General features: G+C 37.0%; 1 protein-coding gene across 2 annotated transcripts in view; it reads left to right on the top strand.

Annotated features, from left to right (window-relative positions):
- The first annotated feature begins 374 nt into the window (after positions 1-374).
- Positions 375-24,096, top strand: part of cin (Molybdenum cofactor synthesis protein cinnamon) — a 42,154-nt gene continuing 18,432 nt past the window's right edge. The window contains exons 1-9 of one of the 2 annotated variants that reach the window (XM_083114094.1): positions 375-443; positions 3,696-3,832; positions 5,479-5,666; positions 10,526-10,778; positions 13,554-13,678; positions 15,989-16,139; positions 19,943-20,124; positions 21,458-21,574; positions 22,865-23,023. In XM_083114094.1, coding sequence (XP_082970220.1) covers positions 401-443; positions 3,696-3,832; positions 5,479-5,666; positions 10,526-10,778; positions 13,554-13,678; positions 15,989-16,139; positions 19,943-20,124; positions 21,458-21,574; positions 22,865-23,023 — 1,355 coding nt within the window. In that variant the 5' untranslated portion in view covers positions 375-400. Of the gene's footprint in view, positions 444-770; positions 1,142-3,695; positions 3,833-5,478; positions 5,667-10,525; positions 10,779-13,553; positions 13,679-15,988; positions 16,140-19,942; positions 20,125-21,457; positions 21,575-22,864; positions 23,024-24,096 lie in introns of those variants that run through there. The other variant, XM_083114095.1, reaches the window with a different exon arrangement.

Genomic DNA, 24,096 nt, shown 5'->3' on the forward strand with positions numbered 1-24,096 from the left:
TGGAAGAAAATGTTTTTCTTGAGTATATTAGAAAAGAAACAATAGAAGTCGCTTAGCGAACATCGACCAGTCGAGTTTGTAGCCTCCTATAAACTGGAAAAGTGATAAGATACAGAACACACCACGTACAAAACATGTAAATTGCCATGCTCCTAGAAGTGAAGACCCTTATCATTCGATTTTTCAATAACACCAGTTGGAAGGGAGTGTCGTCACCTGCCCCCACTCTGGCGAGCTTTCATAAATCGGTTTTTTACAAGCAATACTATCTGTTGAATTTCTGGATTTATACAAAATTGTCAGGAGCACAGAGATAACTTTGCAAGGGCCCTACACCCCGCTTGCACCTCCTGCCCTTTCCGCTTTGTCAGTCGGCCGCTACGCCACTGCCTCAGATTATATGTCTGTCTGGGTGGACTACTTGTGTAACCGGCGAGATAACAGTAAGCAAATTGCCATCGTTATTTTCCTTCTTTTTTATTCATCCTAAGTTGTTTTAATGAATGGAATTTTGCTAATGTCGAAGAGATGGTACATTTCGCATTTATCTCATATTCTTTTATCCACAAATTGCAGAAAACCGAGTGAATGAACATGCTGATGGACAATTTGCCTCCTGTTACATTTGCCGTCTGCTTTCCAGTTGTTTCTTATAATTTAAATTTACCTTTGTACCATTCAAATATTGAAAAGAAGCCATTAATTATTTTTTCAAATCATTATGAAATTGCTCTGCAACAACATGCTCGTTGGACTGAATGTTATAGCTACCAAGTTTCAACCTTGGTCCTAATCCAAGCCGAAAGAAAACTTGTAGATTTCATTTTCGAACACATTCAACTTGTGCTCATCTTATTTTGGAAGAAGTTTCTTTTTTTCTGTCCTTGACGCATCCGCAGACTGAAATTCAGCGAAGGCCAAATAACGTTAATAAATACATCCTGTGCTTGTTATGTAATTTTGCCTGAACAACGGCATATCGCGGATTCATTGAGGATTATACCAAGATTATATGATTAGGGGAAATGATAAAGGAATTCAAAGCCCTTGTTTCTTGTTCTTCATCACAAGCAGAATCTGTGACAAGCAGTCTCGTAAACCATGTTTCCAAGCAAGCTGATCACCTTCGGTGTATTAACAGGTGTGGTTATATTTATAGAATAGAATAGCATGGATCTTTATGTACGTATAGCTATGTTGTAGTTGGTCAAAATTTGACGGAAATCACCAGTAAAAACCTGTATATTTGCAAAGTCATGCCCATTTCTTGTACAGATAGGATATTCATTAATTAATTTGTTGTTGAGGAAAAGGTGATAATTGCATTTCTAGCATGATGAAATCGCAATAAAGAAAAAGGAACTTGGGCCTAGAAGATTAACAGGTACCAGTTAGATGTAGTGAAAATACATTTAACTCGTTTATTTCCGAATTCTTTACATTTGTACTTACCTTATATGCATAGCGGAACATTTTTTGGTAACAGTTTCATGCATCGGAGACACATTTCTTCAATTTTACACAAGAAACTACGTACGGAAATGAGTTTGTCCAAGGTTTACAACCTCCGTCGATATATATTCTTCCTAAAACTTCATTCTACAATGCAGCAGAACAATAAATAATCACTTTTCATGTAATAATATTGCGCATTTTGTGAAAATCGACAACATCATGCCGTTGTTTCCAAGATGTACCTGCAGATGGCTCTAGCGTCGGAAGTCACGCGATCTCGCTAGTGGAATCAGGGTTTCCAAACGCGCGATTTTTTTCGAGAAACGCGAGTTTTTTTTCTTCGAGAAACGCGCGGTTTTTTTTCGAGAAAGAAAAATGGTTTTTCGATTAATTTAGGGGTGAAATGGGTGCTAATGGAACCTAACCTAACAGGCCTAACCTAACCTCGTGTGAATGGTTCGTGGGGCTACCCGTGGATGGTTTTTGGGGCTAACGTCAATGGTTTGTGGGGCTACCCGTGGATGGTTTTTGGGGCTAACGTCAATGGTTTGTGGGGCTACCCGTGGATGGTTTTTGGGGCTAACGTCAATGGTTTGTGGGGCTACCCGTGCATGGTTTTTGATCCCCGGTTTTTTACAACTTTCATGCACAATAGAGTTGGAAACATTGATATTCGAAAACAAAAGAAGCGTTACAATTCGCAAAGCAAGCGATATCCCACCGTGACGTGCTTTCCGTAGCATTAAGGAAAATGGTTTATTTTAGCAGAAAAAGTGTTTGTTTTCGTGCAAAAAACATATTGGCACCTTCCACTATGTTCCGCAATACATAATTGGTAAGTACAAACCACAAGAAAGACAAAATATCCGATTTAAATGTGTCTCCGATGCATGAAACTGTTACCCATTTTTTTAACTTGGGATTTGGGATTATGTTTTTTTCACTGAAAAAAGCGTAATTTTTCACATTGCAAGTATTTATTGTTCGTTGCTAATTCGCTTTCGTTACACACAATATGGCGGGCAAATCTTGACTCACGTTGTCTATCGTCAGCTGATATGCAGTATTTCCAAACTTATGAACCGAAAAATGCCGCACAAACTATTCACAAAATGTTTTTAAGCGAAAATTGATCCACAAACCATTCACGGAAGGTTAGGTTAGACAAACATAGAAAATTAAATTGGGGGAAAAAAACGCTCACACGTCATTTTGTAAAACTACCGCGTGGTTGCTACACTAACACTTATTAACCGAAAAATGATGGTTTTTAGGCTAACATTGATCCACAAACTATTCAGAGAAGGTTAGGTTAGGTTCAGTTAGGTTAGGCAAACAAAATTAAATTCAAAAAAAAAATCCCACTCGCACATCATCTGGTAAAACTACCGTGTGGTTGCTACTCTGACAGGGGGTTACATATTCGAACGCACAGAACATTTGATTCACGTAGTCGAAGGTAATGGTGGCACGAGCTCTCGTGCAACGGAGATACATTAATGTCGAAAATTACATTATTTACCGGCTGAATAAGTTGCACAAATGGAAAAGACACTAATCCCAGCTTCCAAAAGTCCATAGGTACTTTCCCGTAATTTCTCCTGTAAATTTGAAGAAATGTGTTTTCACTATATCTAACTGTTACCGATTAACAGTACACTGAAGAAGAAATACTTTTAGGTGAATTTCTGATTTTTTTATGCCATAAAATAGTTCCTGGCCAAACTTCCGATTGCTGGACATCTGTCATGAGTAGTTAAAAGACAGCTCTCCCAAGCATCCTTACATTTTTTTTTTTAAATATTTTTGAGCAGCTTAAGCTAATTTGGTATTCCCCCTTTGGTATCAGTGTCCTTAACTGTCCTCTTCTCGTGTAGATTTTTCATGAATAAAACTTGCTTATCATTAGAATTAATTGGAATTATATTCTAAGACTTGGAGATTATGTAATACGTACATTCTCATAACCCCCTACGTAATGGAAAAATCATTCAGAATACAGAACTCAGAGCAGCAAATGCCCAATATGGTGACAAATTGTGAAATCCAGTGATATTAGCAGAAAATTAATATCTCCAGCTGGTGAGGGTACTCTGAAGAATACGTACATATCATTCATTTGCATTTTACTATTTAATTATTTAGGAAAGTTGAGTAAATTGGAGGGATTATATGTCATTATGTGAATTCTGTAATTCTTATTGTACAAGTAAATTTATTTTTCTTCTTTCTTTTTTAAGTCAGTGACTCTTGTTCAAGAAAAGAAGCTGTGGACAAAAGTGGAAGCAATATCAAAAGCCTAATTGTCAATGCTATAAGTATAGATGCCGAAGTGACACTTTGTGCATGTATACCTGATGAGGAAGAAGAAATTAAGGTAGATTGACACAAAATAGGGTAACGGTTCCGATTGTTTTATGATTTTTCCTAGCACAAAGACTAATTATCGTAGAATTTTGGAAATCATTGTAACACGAAATTTGAACCTTGAAAAAACAACTTGAAAATTACCTTACGCACTTCTCATGGACAAGATATTCTCCGTCGACAAGCGACAGTAAATATCGTAGAAGCGTGGGAATGAATGTAGAAGTAAATCGGAACCTTAGTAGAATGCATTTAGGGACTTTATTTTAATGCTAAGGGAACCAAACCTAACCTGCGTAACCTAACCATGAAAGCATATTTTGAACAAAACCTTAAGTAATCGCTAAAACTCCGCAGTATCTGTTAACAGATGTACATCGAAATCAAACCATGTAAAAATTGCATTCGTAGCATGATGAAATCACAATAAAACAGAAGGAACTTGGGCCCAAAATAAATATTTGTTTAATATTCACAAGGTTTAGGTTTAGAACATATTTGAACCTTTCTGGGGTTTAACATTGCCATGTTATACATTTTATTTCTAATGTAGATGTTGCATCAATTAATTTGTGTTCCTTGTAATTTGAGATATTGGATTGTACTGTAATGATAGGTTTTAGAAGCATTAATTTGGTCAAAAGATTTTGTCTTTAAAGACACATGGCAATGCAAAAGTGAAGGAATTACATTAAATAAATTTAAATCGAAGCATTTTATTCAACGATGGTTTTTAATTTATTGTTAAGGTTCTATCTGACCATTCATTTTTCTTGTTATTGTTTCTATTTAATTGCATCGATAAAAATGAAACCTGGAAAGAATGAAACTCCGATGCCTGGCCTTGACTCATACCTATAACCTTTAGTTCTGACATGGAGTAAAATATTCAATATACTCAACCTAGCTCTTATGTAACTTAATAGGTGGAACATTTTGCAAATATAATAGGCATATGCAGCACATATATAGATGTATGCATATTGATATTTAATACTAAGTGCATATCCTTATTTTTTTTAAATGTGGTTATAAGCATTAATAGCAACTTTCATTTAACTGTTACTACGTACATTGATAGTGATTTACATGTCTCATGAGTCCGTAAAGGAATTCACAGGATCTTGTTATAAAACACTACTGTTATTGGTAAATATTTCATATTAGTATTTGTAATATATTTGTAAAATTATTATAAATAACTAAAATTTTCTAGTACAGTAACCCCCCCCCCCCAGTTACATAAGTAATGTGTTACATAAACCTTGACGTAAGTCTAATTTGTAAATTGGTTAAGTGTAGCTTCATAACAAACTGCATTATTTATTATTATTATATGTATGTATGTGTGTGTGTATAAATGTAGAGTATTATTTTTTATAAATGAAACATCATACAACAGTATTTACTTGGATATAACCTATAAAAGTATAAAAATATATAAAAAACAAACTGAAATCACACTTTTCAAATAAAAAAATGTCTTGTGACAGCCACATACAGTTATTACATAACTCGGGTATTACGTAAGTTGGGGGGGGTAAATATTCAAAAATTGGCTGAGTGCCCTCACTCCTTTTAATTCATAACCTTACCTTAACCTTCTGTTGATTTGAAGGGATTCTTTAAAGTGACAGGCCAAATTGCTCATTGCAGAAAGTCCTTGAAAGTTGGAGCGACAAACACCAGGTGGATGTTATTCTGACGGTTGGTGGAACAGGATTTTCTCCTCGGGATGTTACTCCAGAGGCAACGAAGAAGGTCATACACAAAGAAGCGCAGGGCATTTCCTTTGCCATGCTCAAGTATAGTCTGGACATCACACCATTTGCGATGTTGTCACGGTAAGTGTTATTAGGTGCAGTCTCAATTATAACATATCTGCGCTTAAGTATATTCGGTACTTTGTATTCAATATACATGATTTTTACACAATTTGCATAAAGTTGCAGGTTAGATAAATATCAGATTGGTGAAAATTGTCTGCAATTGTACTGATGCATCATTGTGTCTATATTGACCAATAACAATAGACTTCTGATCTGTTGCATGATTTTGAATGATCCTAAACTTCTCAATCAGTCATTCTTCATCTTTTTTTAGACCCAACATGAAATCTAGTTGTTTCTCAGAAAATTTAGTTCGTTGTCTCGGAATGTTAGTTCTGGGTATGACTATGAGAACTGGTCTCAGGGTGTTTTTTGTGAGTGTCTCTTCATCAATTTCACCAGATCATCGCCCGTTCTCATCTTTGTGATTAGTCAGAAGTGGCAGGAAAGCAAAGTAAATTAACCCCAATCAATCAATCAAGCTTCTGTGACCTAATGTCGCTCTCGTCTACATTCAGTCACTGGATACCAGAGTGATGTTAGCTGTCGAAAGCTTGGAAGTATATCCAGAACTAACCTGGTTGATATCCCAAGAGAACCTCTTCTTCACAATCTTTTAGTGAATTTTAAAAATACATATAAGCATTCAGGAACGACTGAAGATGACCGGATCCCTCGCCGATTTTCTTCATAGTTAGCATACTCACTAATTGAGGCCTCCTAATCACGACTCTGAAGTTAAAAGTTGTCGGAAACTTCTAGAAATTGCAAAATAAGCTAAAATAAGGCATTAGTTTTCAGAATGGAAACAGTCGATTTTCGCAAATCTTTTTGTTTCAGAAGCAAATGTATATATTCCTGATACTACCACGACACCAAATTTTAACTATGTTTGCCTAACCTAACCGAAACTAACCTAACCACACGTCAATGGTTCGTGGGGCTAGCGCCAATGGTTTGTGGAGCTTGCGTCACTGGTTCGCAATTATTTTGCAATTTCTAGATCCTGATACTACCATGACATGAAATTTTAACTATGTTTGCGTAACCTAACCACAAGTCAATGGTTCTTGGGGCTAGCGTCAATGGTTCGCAATTATTTTGCAATTTCTAGACGTTTCCGAAAAATTTTAACTTCAGATTCGTCATTAGCAGGCCTCAATTAGTAAGTATGCCAAATATAAAGAAAATCAGAGAGGGGTCCGGTCATCTTCAGTCATACCAGCATTTATTTATTTATTTATTTTATTTTACTTAAAATTTCAGATACAGTACTGAATGACCATTTTACACTGAAACAGTAACAGCAGGAAAATATCAATAACAACAACAACAAAATAGAGTACAAGATGGCACTGAAAACAAATCAAAATTATACATACATTGTTAACAATTGTCTAAAACTTTGTTCTGGCAAGAATGTTTCCACATTTAAAGGCAGGTTATTATATGTGCGATGAAGCCTGTAGAAAAGAGACCGCTGTAGAAGGGAGAGTCTTGTGGTGGAATTGTGAAAGAGCTTAACGTTGCGGGTTGGCCATGTGGGGACGCGTAGATGAAATTTGTTGAGCAGAAATTCACATTTAATTTTACCATTCATGATTTTGTGCAAAAATTTCATGTCTGCTAATTCGCGACGAGTGTGTGGTGGTTGGACATTGAAGACAAACATAATATCTGTTTTGTGAAGGTGCCTCAGAGAAGGTATTCTGTGGAGAGCAATGGCGAGGAAAAAGTTGGGGACAGAATCAATCCGGGAAAGATTTGTTTTTGAAGCCACGGTCCAGATAGGAGAGCAGTATTCAAGAATGGTGGAGATAAGGGATTTGTAAAATATGCTGATGGATGATTGGTTTTGGATTTCAGTGAATCTGTACAGAGGACCGAGAAGACACATTGATCTTTTAGTAGTGTTCGTAATGTGCTCATTAAAGTTTAGTTTTTCGTCGATGATAACTCCGAGATCTTTTTGAGAGGAAACTTTTGTGATGGGATTGTTTTCAAGATAATAAGCAGAATCGAGTTTGTTCCTTTTTAGAGAAATGGTGAGGCAGGAGCATTTTCCCAATAATCAATACTTAATACCCTACACAAGTGATCCCATGTGATATTGTTCACATAACATAGCAGAACATTGCATTTATATTTTTCTTGGGAACAAATCAGGAAAACAGAAAAGCTGAACATTTTTATAACATTTTGCGCTATTGGAACTTTCAGGATTGAATATATAATGTGGATAAGTGTAAGATCCGCGAATGTAAAATCAGGTTTCAGTGTATACACTACGCATAATAATAATATTATTCAATATAGTGTATCAATATTGAGAAGTGTTCCACTGTCCCCTTCTTCAGGTCAGTTTATCGGCTTCACGGTTGCCCATGAAGCTTTGTCAATAGCAATGGCAAGGAATAGGTTTACATGGATAGGATAAAATATTGGGATTCCATTACAACTGACCTGTTCTTTTTAAAAAAACACTATGGAAAATTTATCCCTATTAAAATCTATTAAAACCCCACTGTTACACTCATTAAAAGAGAATCCCTCCGGTCATTAGCCATCATTACGTCATTCAAAAGTGAAATCGCGTAGGACTCGAGCTTCGCGCTCTACGTCTGGGGGTAACCTTGAATCAGATTTCCTCTTATTCCCGCTTTTCCCATTCTTTCAGCATTCCTATCCAGAGTTCGTCGATGTTACCATCTTCCCTATCAAGTTTATTTTGTCTATTCCTACATATAAATGATGCCTCATATACATTTCTTCTAAGTAGTTTATCTTCCTCTCTAAGGACTTCCGGATCCTCAATTTCATGCTCTTTTTCCAAGATGTGCTCAGATAACCCTGTTCTGGGATTCCCTTCCCTGATATCCTTATCGTGTTCTTTCCAACATATACCCATACTTCTGCCAGTTTGTCCAACATATTCTTTTTTGCATTGGCATTTAATCTTATATATCCCTTTCTTCCCTTCTTCATTTTCCTCATTTTTTCCTCCTTCTTTTTTATATCTCGTGAAGGATTTCTCCAAGCTCCTGGGTGCTTTCATCCCACATTTAATGCCAAATTCTTTCAATATTCTTTCTATCTTCTCAGACAGTCCCCTAAAGTAGGGAATAGCCACGTACTTATATTTCATTATTTCTTTATTTTTGTTACTAAACATTACTATTTTCCTTACTTTCTTCTTTAGAACATATCCTTCTTGCTTTGTGTAAATTCTTCCTCATTTCCATACCCATTCTTTCTACCTACCTTATAAATCCAATCTATTTCCCTTATCAAACTCTCTTTACTGTTACATAATCTAATAGCATACATGAAGAAGTCTAGGAAGACATTATATTTAATCCTACTGGCATGGGCAGATTCCTTATTGATGTACATTTTTCCTGCTAAGGGCTTATGGAAAACACCTGTTCCTATTTCTGTACATATTTTGCAAATCTCTAAGTCTAGGAAGCTAATTTTATTATCCTTCATATTTTCCAAAGTGAATTTAATTCTTGCTTCTTGATCCCCTAGATTGTTATATAGACTGTCCAAACTTCCTTCTTTACCGATAACTAAAATGTCACCCACATATCTCCCGTAAAATTTAACCTTACTCTCTAATGTGCTTAATGCTGATTTCTCAATGAAGTGAATCAAAATGCTAGATATTATCCCTGATATGGGGTTCTCCATGGCTAGTCCTTCTTTTTGCATAAGTTTTTTTTCGTTACAATAGAAATAATTATACCCCGCAACTATATTAAACCATTTGACGTATTCCCAAGCAGTTATCACATGAATTCCATTACCCATAAGCCACCTATGTAAACAATCGGCACACTGGGGGTACAGATTAACTATGTCAAAGCTTGCGATTTCATCTTCATTATCAATCTCAATATTCTTGATTTCCCTTCTTACTTCCACTGCATTCAGAACACTATAAGTCGTGTTTTTCTTTACTTTTTTAATTATCCCAACAAGAATTTTTGCTAAGCCGTATCCCGGGTGTGAGTACGTTGATATGATTGGCTTTAGGGGAACTCCTTTCTTGTGAATTTTGGGTATTCCAAACGCCACTGGGATAGTCCCCTTTTTGCATTTCTCAATTAGTCTCTTGTTCTCAGTCCTACTTAATGTTGTGCTAATTTCAATTTCCTTTTTTGTATCCCTTCTTATTTTGTTGATAGGGTCTTTATGTACCTCCTTGTAGTCAGTATTTAAAAAGCATTCCTCTAATTTACTCTTATACTCGTCCTTATGCAATACGACCATTGTGTTCTCCTTATCGGATCGTATTATAAATACGTCATTTTCCCTGACCCAGTTTCTAACGTTATTCAACCTCTTTATAAGTCTCTTATTCTTCTCTCCCTCCTTCCTATCAAACCCCTTTTTATTTTATTTTTGGATTTGCTGTTCAATAATGTCGTGTAACCTACTCTTAATCTCTGTTCTATCATCCTTATCATCTAGAGCGGCCCCAATTCCTTCGGCCGCTATAATGAATTCCTCTTTTTCTATTTCTGCCTTTCCAATTACAAACTTTTTACCTTTTTTTTTCCATGATTATACTCAAATCTGCAGGTAATTATTTGCAATTTTATATAGCACTTTTGATCCAGAAATGTGCCCAGTTTTTATACCAAAATCTCGATATTTTTACTCACCATAAATATGACAGCCTATTAATTTACTATATGTGATTATCTGGAATTTCATTATGCAAAATAGGCATGGTCCCCAAATTGTGCTGAATATTTTTTATTGGGATGCAAAAACTGAAATAATTTATTTACAAGGAGAGAATTCACCACACACATGAATAACAAGTTCTCAATAATATAATTTCCACTTTTCTTTTTATACACCAGAGCGGTTTGTGGAATCAGGAACAAGACGTTGATTATCAACTTGCCAGGAAGTGTGAAAGCTTCTCAGGAATGCTTGCAAAGTATTATCCCGGCAATTCCTCATGCTGTGTCCTTATTGAAGGGACAAGATACTGAAGTCCAGATGGTTCACTCAAAGCTGCATTCAACGGGGCAAAGCCAGGCTCATTCTCATGACCACCACCACCACCATCATCATCATGAGCATGGAGGAGACTCCAAGGAGGAAAGTAAGGTAAGCAATTCTAAGCTTACTGAAAAATGCTTATTACTGTTGACCGTTATTAGTACAGTAGAACGTCAATTTTATGTCTTTCTGTGTACCATTATAAAAAAAAAAAGGGGGGGAATATAAAATTGAGGTAGCTTTTACAACATTATACTCGATTGGGCCATGACAGTTGAATGTTGTTGTTTTTTGTTTGATTCATTTGGTTTATTTTGCTTTTCTGCAATTTTTGGCTAAACATTAAGATGAGGATGAGTGATGATATGAAAGTGATGAAGGGACACTTGCAAAGAACAGCCATGCCTTGGCTGAAATTCCAACCCATTACCCCTGGCGTAGTTCACTGTCATAACCACCCTGCTGTGGAGGTCGGCTGTTGTTGCTGTTTTAAGTCCATTTTATGCACATAATAGGCTCATCGGGATGACATACAGTTTAAATTGGGCGATCTGAACCACTTTGTGCTTCCACCAGGTATTGAACCTGGGTTCCCTTGATTACAAGCCAAGATTGTTGAATGTATACTGTACGAGAATGTAAAATTGGGATTTCACTTTTTCCCATTCCCAAGCTGCCAGCCTCTGTAGCTAAGTGGATATCACACCATGCTATGATGCCAGGGGTCCCAGGTCCGAATTCTGATCTGGTCAATTTAATCACTCATCCTCATCTTTACTATTAGCCAGAAGTGGCTCAAAATTGAAGTAAAATATGCCAAATCAATCATCGCAATCAACCCATCAACAACTATGGGGACGAAGGGTGATTATGGATAATGGTTGATTGGTTTGCTTTATTTTACTTTGCTTTTCTGCCACTTTTGGCTAATTTGCGAAGATGGGGATTGAGTGATGACATGTTGGAATTGATGAATGGACAATCACAAACATCCATGCCCAGGCCGAGATTCGAACCTGCAATCCCTGGCATCGTAGCGCGATATGTTAACCATTCCGCCACGGGAACCGGCTAAATGAAATGGATAATGGGACATTATATAGGGACACAGAACACAAGCCTCATATACTGACTATGAGCTCCAGTGCCGATGTGCCGTGGTTTAGTGGAACCACAGGAAAAAGAGCCTGCGAAGACCTGCGATTACTTTGCATCATACTCCTGCATGGAGGGGAGGGGCAGAGTGGAGCATGCTTCCTTATGGCCTGAGTTGAACTGATGGAAGGGAAGGTGTGCAGAGACTTCGGCCGAAGATTCTTTTCCTTGTGATCGCTCTATAGCCTCTGATAATGCAGCTTCTAGTGCGTGTGTGATACGTAGAAGAGAAATTGACCTTATAAAAAAAGGGGGGTTTACCTTTTATATCCCCCTCCCATTCCATAGGTACTCAGTTGCGAGTAGCTATTGCTGGCTCATCTACCAAATGCTATGTAATGATATTTTCCTCAATATGCACAAGAAGAAAAAATTTGCATTTGTATTTTCTCATGAGTCCATATGCAATTATGGTTATGTAAGATTCAGACTTTTCGTCTGTTTCCCATCTGGGAAACAATTAACCACATGCTTATTCTGTAAGACACTTAAAGTTTTGAAAATTTGTCAAAGGATGCTAAACTCAAAACACTTTTCATACAATATTCTCCACTCCATGACTAAAGTTTTCCATTCTCTTGTTACTATTCAATTAACGCAATTCCTGCAGTGATGTAAATAAATGGACCTATTAATTTCAGTTAATAGTTTCATCATTAGTATGATTTGCTTGCAGGTGTCGTCTTGGCTATTTTCTTGTTGCATTTGCTTCAAATTGAGAAGATCTTCAATCACTGTAATGGTATCATCAGTAAGTCTAAATTTTTACTCGTTTTTGGGGTTTGGTTTTCTTTGTTGCTTTTTTGTGTAAAACTACTTCCTCACTGTTATGTCTTACCTTGTTGTCTAAGTCTACTTTTTTCATTGTCCACTAAACAGACTTTTTTTAGTTTCAAATTTGTTCCCGTTATGACCCCCCCCCCCCCCCGTGGCAGAGTGGTGCTAGGTGTCCCGGGTTCAAATTCTGACCTGGGCATGTATGGCAGAGATTGAGAATGTCAGGCACCATGTGGGCCCTCATGACGTGGTGCAATGACCAGAGGAGAGCTTCATCTTTCTACAGGCAATATTTTTGTTGGCAAGGGAACATACAAATGTGTTTGTCATATTGTTTGTACATCACAGCAATAACTCTGTATTTCTCGAAAGTCGAGCTGTCGGCATTCTTTTTTTTAAACCTTGGCATTCATCTGGTAGTAGTGTTCCAAATAGTTCTGGATTGGCACTCTCATTATAATAAAATAACAATAAAGCACATATCTTGAGCTGACATTGAAAACCAAACGTTTTGCCCCTCTTTTATAAGGATAGTCTTCTTCGCCGGGAAGGTAGAACGTTTTAATACTGCTCCAGTATGTACTCCTTGGGTGGGTGATTCCAAGTGAGAAATTTTCCAGCAATGTGTCTACATGGAGTCATACATCCACGTCCCCCCATATGCTTACACATGTTGCAGTGTGCATTTTTATTTGTTACTTTATTTCATTTTGCATTATTGCAAGTAATAAATATATTAAAACACTAATTCAGAATATTTGTTACAAAATATTGACCTTGAAATAGTCCTTATCAGGTAAGCAGCAGCAATCCTTAAGTCAAATGTTAATCTGGTTGCACTATTTTACAAAAAATAAGTGTAACGTGAGTTCCTAGAGAGATTGTTGTGTGCATTCATTTCTGAAATATGGGAAGATGCTGATGCATAAAGTTGCTTCTTTTATTTTTCAGGTGAACCTAAGCCAGGTCGCTAGAAGGGCAAGGAAGTCCCCTTATCCACTCTTCAGTGTTGCAGAAGCCCAGGCTCTGGTTCTTCAACATGCCCATCTTCTTGGAAAAGAATCAATCAATTTTAGGTATGTTTTAGAGGGAATGGTTCTTTGGAGACAGCTGTAGATATAGTCGAAAATTGATGGAATGTCCTCACATTGGTCAGTCATTTCAGAGTTTGCATGGACAATGTCAAACTCTTTAAGTGCCTATCACCAATATATTTGTACCAAGTGTGCAGTCATTTGTGTTCTGGTGTCCCATGTTTTTGCATGCAAGTGTAACAAACATGCTGCATTTATTTCTACATATTTATTATGCACATATTTCACAAATATGAGAGACCTAAATGGTTGTCTGACTGCTTTTTGAGCTTCACATTAATCTGTATTGAAATTAGGAAAATTTATTCTAATTTTGCACTAAGTTACCTATGAATAGGTAACTTTTTTTGACATATGTGTGTTTACTTGGGATCAAAGCTATTTACCACTTTTACCCGCGTATCTAATATTTTTGTACTTCACCTCTGCATGCTTTGTACCTTGTTTTACATGATAATTATAAACTCCCTTCTCTGCTTAATTGTAAAAACAAATCAATTCCCTTTCACGTTGATGCAGACACTTGACAAGATGAAGACAACAAGCTTCTGAGAAGGCTGCACATTTTGACAACATAAGGTCATGGGTATTACAATGTAAGCTGCTGATTGCATCATCAACTTTCCTACTACTTGTGTAGATGCGAAAAAATGATGACAGCACCATGATGTCCCTTCCTGGCACAGTGGTAACTGTCTAAATAAGGGAGCTTGGGGGACAATGATCAACACATGTTCTTCATGGAATATTTCAAGTTTATATCAGATTGGAATAATAATATCAGTATTGGGAACTTTTCTGTATTTCATTTACTTATATTAGCAAAATTTTCCTTATTACGAGGATCATTTTAAAAAAAGTAATTGCTCAACAATATGTCAACTGTTTGTTACTGGTAGCAACAATTAAGCGTTTATTCAGATAGTGGCTTTATTCCATAGTTTGATGTGTGATGGCAGAACCACTGATTGTAGCCACATTGAGTAGTGTGCTCTAAAACAATATTCTCACGAAAATAACAAATTGCATTCAAAATGTAAGTTGCATGTGAATGCTATGCTGTTATGTATCACAGAGAACTTCTGCAAGCTTTTTTTTGATGAGGCACTTCCATATTCAACAATTGTTAAACGGTTCACCATATTGATTCGCCTAGACCGGGAAAGCACCTAGTAATAATAAAGAGATGCTTCTTGTTGCTGTGACTACAAAGTCATGTTCTTTTGTCACACAGAATCAAAGAGAGTTACCATGAACAGCGAATATTACAGTAACTTTATGGAGAATCACATTCGTCCAGTGAAAGTGACCAACTCTTCTGGTGAACATATTCTATTGTGCTGCACCACAACTGAAGGTGCCATGTTTCAAATTCAGTGTGGCAGCTGCTTGAGCATTTGGATTGGAGATGGCTAAAGAATGCTCTTGTCCCACACTGTGGCCATACAGTCTAAGGTATCATGCTTTGAGCTCCGGTTGCAGGGTGCATGGAGGTTCGAGTCTCCTAAGGGAAGTGTAACAATTTTTCTCCTGAAATTTAAGCCTGTGTGTGGGACCATCATGATGAAATTGGGGAGCTACGAAAGAGTAGTGTAACCCGGTCATGAAAACCTACAACAACTGGAGGTTCGTCATGCTGACCTCTTGTCACCCCGTAACTGGTTGGGTGATCTCCCACCTCGGGTGAGTGAATGAGTAGGATCAGATGGGAGTGAGGTCGTCAGTTGTTAGGTAGACCCAGGCCCTCAATGGGGTGTGGTGCACAATGGGTTCTTTTTAAAGCACCCCCTTACAGTCTGGACATGAATTCTTGCGACTGTGACTTGTTTTCGGAAGCTACAAGATCCTCAACGAGGATGTTGCTTCAATACCATTGATAGCATAGAGCAGGCCTTACTGTGGTCCATCAGTGATATACGGAAGAACGATTTCCGCTGATGGCATGAGAAAATTGCCAGAAATTTGGCAACATGTGCTATACTCTGCCCTGAGACTATAGTGATACAGTAACTTTGTCCTCGAGAATTATATGAGTAGACAGATATGAGTACGCAATCCTTTTTTTGAAATTTCAGATAGTTTTGCAAGAAATTTAGTTTATTTATTTATTGCATCTTGTTTCTCATGGCGAAGTTAAGGCTTATAGCCTTTTCTTTCACTTAACCACTTTTACATAAAAATTTTAGAATAGCAAACAACATTGAATCCATCACTATAAAATAGTACCATAAATTAAAACATAATTTTAAATGGCATGCTTTAATTGTTTTGTACATTTATATTTCAATGTAGGGAAGCTCTGGGAAGAACATTAGCAGAAGATGTGTATGCAAAGGATGCCCTTCCTCCCTTCCCAGCCTCCATAAAGGATGGATATGCAGTGGTGGCAGCAGATGGAGCAGGAAATAGGAAAGTCCTAGGAGATAGCACTGCAGGAAGTAAAGTAAGTTTTTCTTTGAAAACTAGTCTAGCAATGCTGTATTTGAAATAGAAGATGGGATATTTGTTATATTCATAGTAGCATTTTTTAAAATTTTATTTCAAGAGTTCCAGCATCAGCACTTCGCCGTCACAAATACGATCTTGTGTGCTGACAGAAACTCAACATTTCTCTGCTAGAGGCGCTCGGAAATTAATGAATGAATAGTTCTGTTAACCTAGGACTTGTTCCAAAAGAAACTTCGAATATTTATATCCAACTTTGCTGCTGGAAGTTGGCAAAGCAACAATTACCTGTGCTTTCATAGCCTGCCGAAAAAATCTTGAAAAGTTCTTGCCGCTCATGTTCTACTATTATTGTGTATTCTTTTTAAAGTAAGAAAATTATTTCGCGTTGCTGTCAATTTGAAATATGTTAATTATGGAAGAGGGAACAGCGGTGGCCCAATCATTAGGGCTTCAAACTACCACTGGAAGGATCATTGCAGGTTATGGTTGAAGAAAAGCTATTATAATTTTATCTCTTGTACAAAACATGAATGGTCGTGGCATCAAAATATCGATAAAGTATAATAATTAGAGCCCGGAAGTTTGGCAAAATGCCTCTTTTTATCTACTGGATATATTGATAAAATTTTTCCGGATATACGTTTTTTATGTTGTTTCGAATGTTTTAGAAGCCTTTTCATTTTGCCTATTTTGCCTATTTGGGACCCCACTGCCTATTTTTAATTATAATGCCTTTTTTGCCTTTTTCAATGAAATTGGACCATTTTTTTAAAAAAAGTGTGTATATAAATTATTTTTCTCCCAAAAAACGTTGTTGGCATTTATTTTTCTTCCGTTTATTATGTGAATAATTTTCGCTTTATTTAATTAATATTGAACTCACGCATGTTTCAACATTGCTGAAGGAGAAAAGTGTGAGAGAAAAGTATTTCGTGCTGAGTTAGGATATTGGCTCGGTTAACATTTCCTTGTGCATGATTGACTGCTGAAAACCTGTTGCAGAACATCTGCACAATTACGTCATCACGTCCAGCGTCCGTGTCAGGACGTTATTGACAAGAAACAGCACTAATGCCCAAGGGCCTTTGCATGCATTCTAAAATCAAGCTCTCTATCTTTAGTTTAGTTCTGCACTTTGGAGGGAAATGATCTTGTATTTGCCATCATGCCGAAATTTAGTGTGCCATTAAGTGGTAAGTTACATGGTTACGTGCGTGAATTTGGTGAAAATTAAAATGCTCTTCCCAATGTAGATTTTAACATTTTGCCAGAAATTATAGATTAAAGTAAGCGACTTCCAAATGTGCCTTTTTTTGTTTATTTTGCCTTTTTTCATTTTTAGTGCCTATTTTCCACATTATAAATGACTTTTTGCCTGCCTATTTTAACGAAAATAAATGCCTGAACTTCCGGGCTCTAATAATAATTATGTCACAGAATAAACATTATTTACAAAAAAGTCACAATTCACAGAGCCAATTAGTATTGTGTTGGAGTGTAAAAGGTGACCAAGGCATTAAAGTGTCAAACTCTCTTCCATGTAGTTCACCTTGGGCTGAATGTTTTGCAGGCTGACGGGGCTTTGGTGCCTAGACCAGAGTCAGGATAATCCTCCGTGGGGCTTGTGTTTCGTTTTCCACATATGTTTGTGATTGTCCATTTGTTCATTCTTGCGATTAGTCAGAAGTGGCAGAAAAGTGACATAATATAATGTAATTCAAATGAAATCAAAGTATGGTGTCCAACACAACATAGATAATTTCTAATAGCGTCTGACTACCATGCTAAAGGTCCCGGGTTCGATCCCCGGCCGGTTCAAATCCGGGAACTTTTCTAACGATGGAAGCGGCCCCGGCGCCCACCCAGCGTCGAATAACATGGGTACCTGGGGGAAACCCTGGGGGGTAAAGGCGGTCAGGGGCGTGATGCTGATCACATCACCCCACTCACGACCGGATCAAGAAAGTGTGGGGCGTTACCCCCACACCCCCTATACGCCTTCATGGCGTGGTGCTATGCACAGGGGAACACTTTACCTTTTACCTTTACTCTGCTAAAAAAAGTTATTTCAACTTGTTAAAAGCAAAATTTTTCTGGTGAAATCATACAATTTATTTTAAAAAGTACGAGGGGCATACTATAATGACTTACACTTTATTTTTTTTTCAGGTCTCATGGTCCACCATTCGAGAAGTGAAGGCTGGCATATGAAGCTACAAGTTTAGTCTACCGATTGCAGGCAGCAGTACCCAAAAAGGATTCCAGGTGTTCACACAGCAGCTCATTCCGTACATCATTGTCGGAGGACTATTGGACAACATGGAAAGTGACTATAATGGTCTGCGTTGGACAAGTTGGTTTCTATGGAGAGAGGGGGTGTGACCACAGCAGAGATTTATAGACAATTGGTGGCAGTGTGTGGTGAACATGCTCCTTCACAGAAAACCGTTTACAATTGGGTGGAAGACTGGAGAACAGGATGCACGTCAACAGAAAAAGGGACAAGGGGGTCTGCTACATTCACGTTCCGCTACCGTTGCACCGATGTGCACCATCTGGCACACACTTTCCCCATATTAAGGTGATTGTGCACAATTCGTTGCAGGGTGTTTCTGGCCAGGCCCGTGGTTACCTCCATTTGAGAAAACATGATGCACCTGTTCTCAAGAATGACTTGCTCAACCCGTGTAATGTTTTTTGGTATTGTCACAGTCACTTTCCTTCCAGAACTTGTCCCTTTTTCTGTTGACGTGCGTCCTGTTTTCCAGCCTTCCACCCAATTGTAAACTGTTTTCCGTGAAGGCGCATGTTCACCACACACTGGCACCAATCGTCTGTAAATCTCTGCTGTGGTCACACCCTCTCTCCATAGAAACCATCTTATCCAACGCTGACCGTTATAGTCGCTTTCCATGTTGTCCAATAATCTGCTGACAATGATGTACGGAACGTGCTGCTGTGTGAACACCGGGAATCCTTTTTGGGCACTGCTGCCTGCAATTGGTAGACTAGACTCGTAGCTTCATATATATGCCAGTCCTTACTTCTCGAATGGTGGACCATAGGACCTGAAATAAAATAAAGTGTAAATCATTATAGTACGCCCCTCGTATCTCCCAAACTTGTTGACATTTTAGATTGTAAAAAAGCAAAATATTTCCATTTTTCTGAAAGGTAGTACTGAGACTAAACATTTCACTTTATCTCTTAACTGTTGTGCTTGCGTCCATAGCTGATAAATTGGTTGATAACATTGCAATTATTTATTTTTATCCATTATTTCTATATTTTGCAAGTTATGCATAATTGTGACATTTTTAGAATACACATTTTTCTCTCAAGAAAATCATTAATCAGTTATGTAACTTCAAACATTGGTATGTGAAATTTCGTGTTTCTGCATTGCGAATTGCATAGTTTTTTCCCAATTAATCCAGTTTGCAATGCGGAAACAAAATTTCATGTACACAATATTATAACCATGGTTACCGCACCCATCATTAATTGAAGGGCTCGGGTGTAAAACATGTTAAGTGACATTTTGGTCATTTTTCATTTTCAAAGTAAAATGTGCCATCCTTTAATTTTTGAGTGAACTTGCCATGTCGTACAATTTGCATTGGACTCAGTGAAGCCTTCTGAAATTGGTAAACACAACAAGAAAACAATTTATCTACAGTATAGCTAATAACCTTTTTTCTTAATGAACTCAGAAATGACCAAAATGTCACTTACCATGTTTTACATCCGAGCCCTTCAATTGATATGTCTGTTTTCTAACTCTTGCATTTTTTTCAGCCTGGCGAGATAAAAGTTCAGCCAGGGACCTGTGTGAGGATAAACACAGGAGCTCCAGTGCCTTCAGGAGCAGATTGTGTAGTCCAGGTGGAAGACACAGAATTGATTAAGGAAGCAGATGACGGGAGGACTGAACTGGAAATTCAGATATTGAAGGCACCTGAAATAGGTCAGGACATCAGGTGAGAGATGTTGTGTGTGTGATAGTCAATAGTGGGATATCAGTTTATTGTTGCCAGTAAATTTCTTATTGTTTAATTGATCATATATTTTTTTAAGATGTCAAATTTGCTTACTGCCACATATGGCTTCTTTTTAACAATATACATGGAATATTTTGTAAGTGTGGTCCGTTTTGCCAAGAAAACTGCACTGCAAAATTTATTTTGTATCAGATGATACATGCCTTCATCTATTTTTTCACATAGTTTCCATGGTTATTTAAACATTTGTCATAACATACGATGAGCTCATAGCTCCTAGAAGTCAACTGCCTGCGAGGCAAGCCATTCTCCAACTCCCGTTTTCACTTCCTTGTTGCTGCTGAAACGCTTGCTGCCAAGAAACTTCATGGAAATTGTGAATTGTCTGTTTTCATGGATTTTGGCATCTACCACATGCACAAAATCATCGCTGATTCACAGATGGTCCACCTGAGCACAGCTCATCATGCACATTCTCCTGATCATCCTTGAACATTCTCACCCATTTACCCATTTCTGCACTTTGCTATCACTCATTGCATTGAATGAATTTCTGCTGCTGCCAAGAACCAAATCACTGACCGTATCTCACAGTTGGCAGGCCACTCAATCATCTTAAACATTGCAATCACACAGTACGAAGCGCATACACTGACAACATGGCTCCAAATGGTGTTTCAAGTGTCCCGGGTTCGAATCCCACTCGAGCTTGGTTGTTTATGAATGTCCATTCATTAATTTCATCATTTCATCACTCATCCCTATCTTCGCAAATTAGCCAAGAGGCACAAAACGCGAAGTAAAATAAACTAAATCAATCAATCAATCCAAATGGTGTTTGCTTCTGTGCAAGGGATGCCAGAAGTCCATGCGCATGCGCAGTACTACGCCTGTGTGGGATGTAACAAGTTATTAGCAAATGAACCTTGCTTAAAAAAAGTCACCTCGTGTAAGTGAAATTTTGTACAGTGTGTTCCAAATAAACACAAGGATGTGCTTCCTTTTTCTAAGAAAATCCCAGCGATTGTCTAATCACTGATTTACTGAAAAGTAAGTCACATTTACTTTAAATGTAAATTCAAATGCAACACTGTATTTTTTTTTAACATTTACTGTTACTTTATTCATCTCATGTGTGACAGTATTCCATAATTTAGACATTGTGTGATATGTGTTTTAATGTAATCTTCACAAAATAAAACATAGTGTAAGATGCTCCCCCCCCCCCTCTGTTTTTACTTGAATATGATATTTTCTTCCCTACACCTGTTAGAAATTTGATGAATTATTTTATTTACTTCATTAATTTCAGACCTGCAGGCAGCGATATTGCGGAAGGCCAACTAGTGTTACGCAAAAACTCTATCTTGGGTCCTTCAGAATTAGGGCTTTTGGCGACAGTTGGGATTGTCTCCATCTTAGTCTATAGGTAAGTATAATTTTTTTTAAATTTTGTGAATTTTTGAACTTCAATATTTTGTTGTAACGAACTGAAATTCTCATGGTTATTTCTACGCAAAATTGTGGTACATTAATTTGTTACAGCTGCAGTTAGACACTGTGTTAACATTTACAATTTTTCAGAACAAACTATACGTATTGTTTGCATTGTAAAATTATTACTCTTGTAGTGTATAGTTCTTACAAACACACAAACACAATTTTTGATTTAACGTTTCAGAATGTTCACACACTCCCTTCATAGACATTTATTCTTGTTTGATTAATATTAGTCATAACAATGTAGTAAATATAACAAAAATAAATAAATAGAAGCAGTTATAAAATGAATTATATAACTAGAATTAAAATATAGACTCTTTTTCACAAATGGTGTAAGCCACCATCTTTGAAATTTGATCCTACAGAGGAGATGAAGAACATTTCTAGAAAGGAGGATGATTTTGAATTATCTGATGATATTTTGGATCCATAATTAAAATTTGATAACATTTTAATTTAAAATAATAATATTACTATTTATAAAAAACAAATTGCTTGTTTCACAGTTATGTTATTAAGTTTCCACAATGTAGGGTTATTGACATGATTCATTGTATAAGCCCTTGTAATCAAGGGGTCCCAGGTTCGATATCCGGTAGAGGCACATAGTGGTTCAGATCCCACTTTAAACTGTAGGTAAGTTATTTTATTGTCACAACTTGTGACAGTCCCATGGATCTGCACAATATGATTATATGTTTATTAAAATTATTAATTTCATGTTAGAAAACTCACTTTCTATTAACAGTTAAACAATGCATAATAATTACTTTGTACAAAGTTAATTATATTTTGTGTTATTCATTTGCACTAAATGCTGTATAAATTGAATTCTGACGTTGCTATAGCAGTGCATGTAATGAATAGTCAGGTAATAGCAGTGTATGTAACGAAATTAAATACAGACATCAGTGAACTGAATCTTGCATAGTTATTTTGCTAATACATAAACCAACAAAAATTATATCTTCTTCTTCGCATTATATTTCAACATATTTATGAAATAATTCAAGTGTGCAAAAATTATTAACAAATGATCATTACAAACTGTAATATATATTAAATTAAGAATAAATAACTGATGAAGGGAGCTTGTATTTTTCAATAATATTACATTGAAAATTGTGATTATGTTCTTACAAGAACCATAATCTACAAGATAAATAAAACTTAACATTGCTATTTTCACAAGTTACATTTACTATATTTTCTACAGGCAGCCAACTGTGGTTGTAGTGTCAACAGGAAATGAGCTGCAGGAACCTGGAGACACCCTGCAGGAAGGTTTCATCAGGGACAGCAACAAAACGACATTGTGTGCTCTGCTTAAGGAACATGGCTTTCAAGTCACTGATGGCGGAATAGCAAGAGATAAGTGAGTACTGTTGAGTATAAATGCAGTCTTGAAATTCTCCTTGGCAATTCTGATTTGGAAGTGTATGAGTCATCTTATTTTTTTAAATAAGTTTCACAGTTGCAATTAATTTGTGAAGGAAAAATTTTAGAATTGAGGTGATAGTGAAGTAACAGAATTGACAGATACTTTTCTGGAGTCCAGGTGCCTTTTAGAATCTGCAAAAATGCCAGATGACACTTTCATGGAGCCTAAATATCCTGAAAATTATGCAAAATGTGTAATGCTTATTATTTTTGCAGCAACATTATGGGAAGAAATTTTTTTCGTGTTTAAATTCTTCTCGCATGTGAAATTTTAAAGCAAAACTGGTAGACTGCTATGATATAGTTTCAGCGGAAACCTTATGTATTAAAATTTGTACATATTCTGAATTAATTTGAATTGTTACAATTTTCAAGTGCCAGTATTGGTGGAAATTGATATGAGTATCAGCTGTGGTATCGGTTCAGCCCTAAAATATTCATGTTCAAAACTGACTGAAAAATTAACAATAACATAATACTTAATCGGTCAAAAAGGCAAAAGAAAGGTGCACAGCTTTTAATCTATGTGAAACTGAGTGTTTCCTAAGCCATAGTTAATTGGAAATGAAAGTGAATTGATTTTAGAGTTCTTTTCTTCCATTAACTTTTATTTCTTTATAACCACCTAAACTGGTGGCCGCGGTGGATCAGTCGGTAACGCGTCTGACTACCATACTCAAGGTCCCGGGTTCGATCCCCGGCCGGTTCAAATCCGGGAACTTTTCTAACGGTGGAAGCGGCCCCGGCGCCTACCCAGCGTCGAATAACATGGGTACCTGGGGGAAACCCTGGGGGGTAAAGGCGGTCAGGGGCGTGATGCTGATCACATCACCCCCACTCACGACCGGATCAAGAAAGTGTGGGGCGTTACCCCCACACCCCCTATACGCCTTCATGGCGTGGTGCTATGCACAGGGGAACACTTTATCTTTTACTTTATAACCACCTAAACTGAGAGGAAACTTATGTACTTTCATACTTGTCCTGCACCACAATACCTATATTATA

This window comes from Lepisma saccharinum, chromosome 28 (genome assembly GCF_977018435.1).
Source record: "Lepisma saccharinum chromosome 28, izLepSacc3.1, whole genome shotgun sequence".
Taxonomy (NCBI): Eukaryota; Metazoa; Arthropoda; class Insecta; order Zygentoma; family Lepismatidae; genus Lepisma; species Lepisma saccharinum.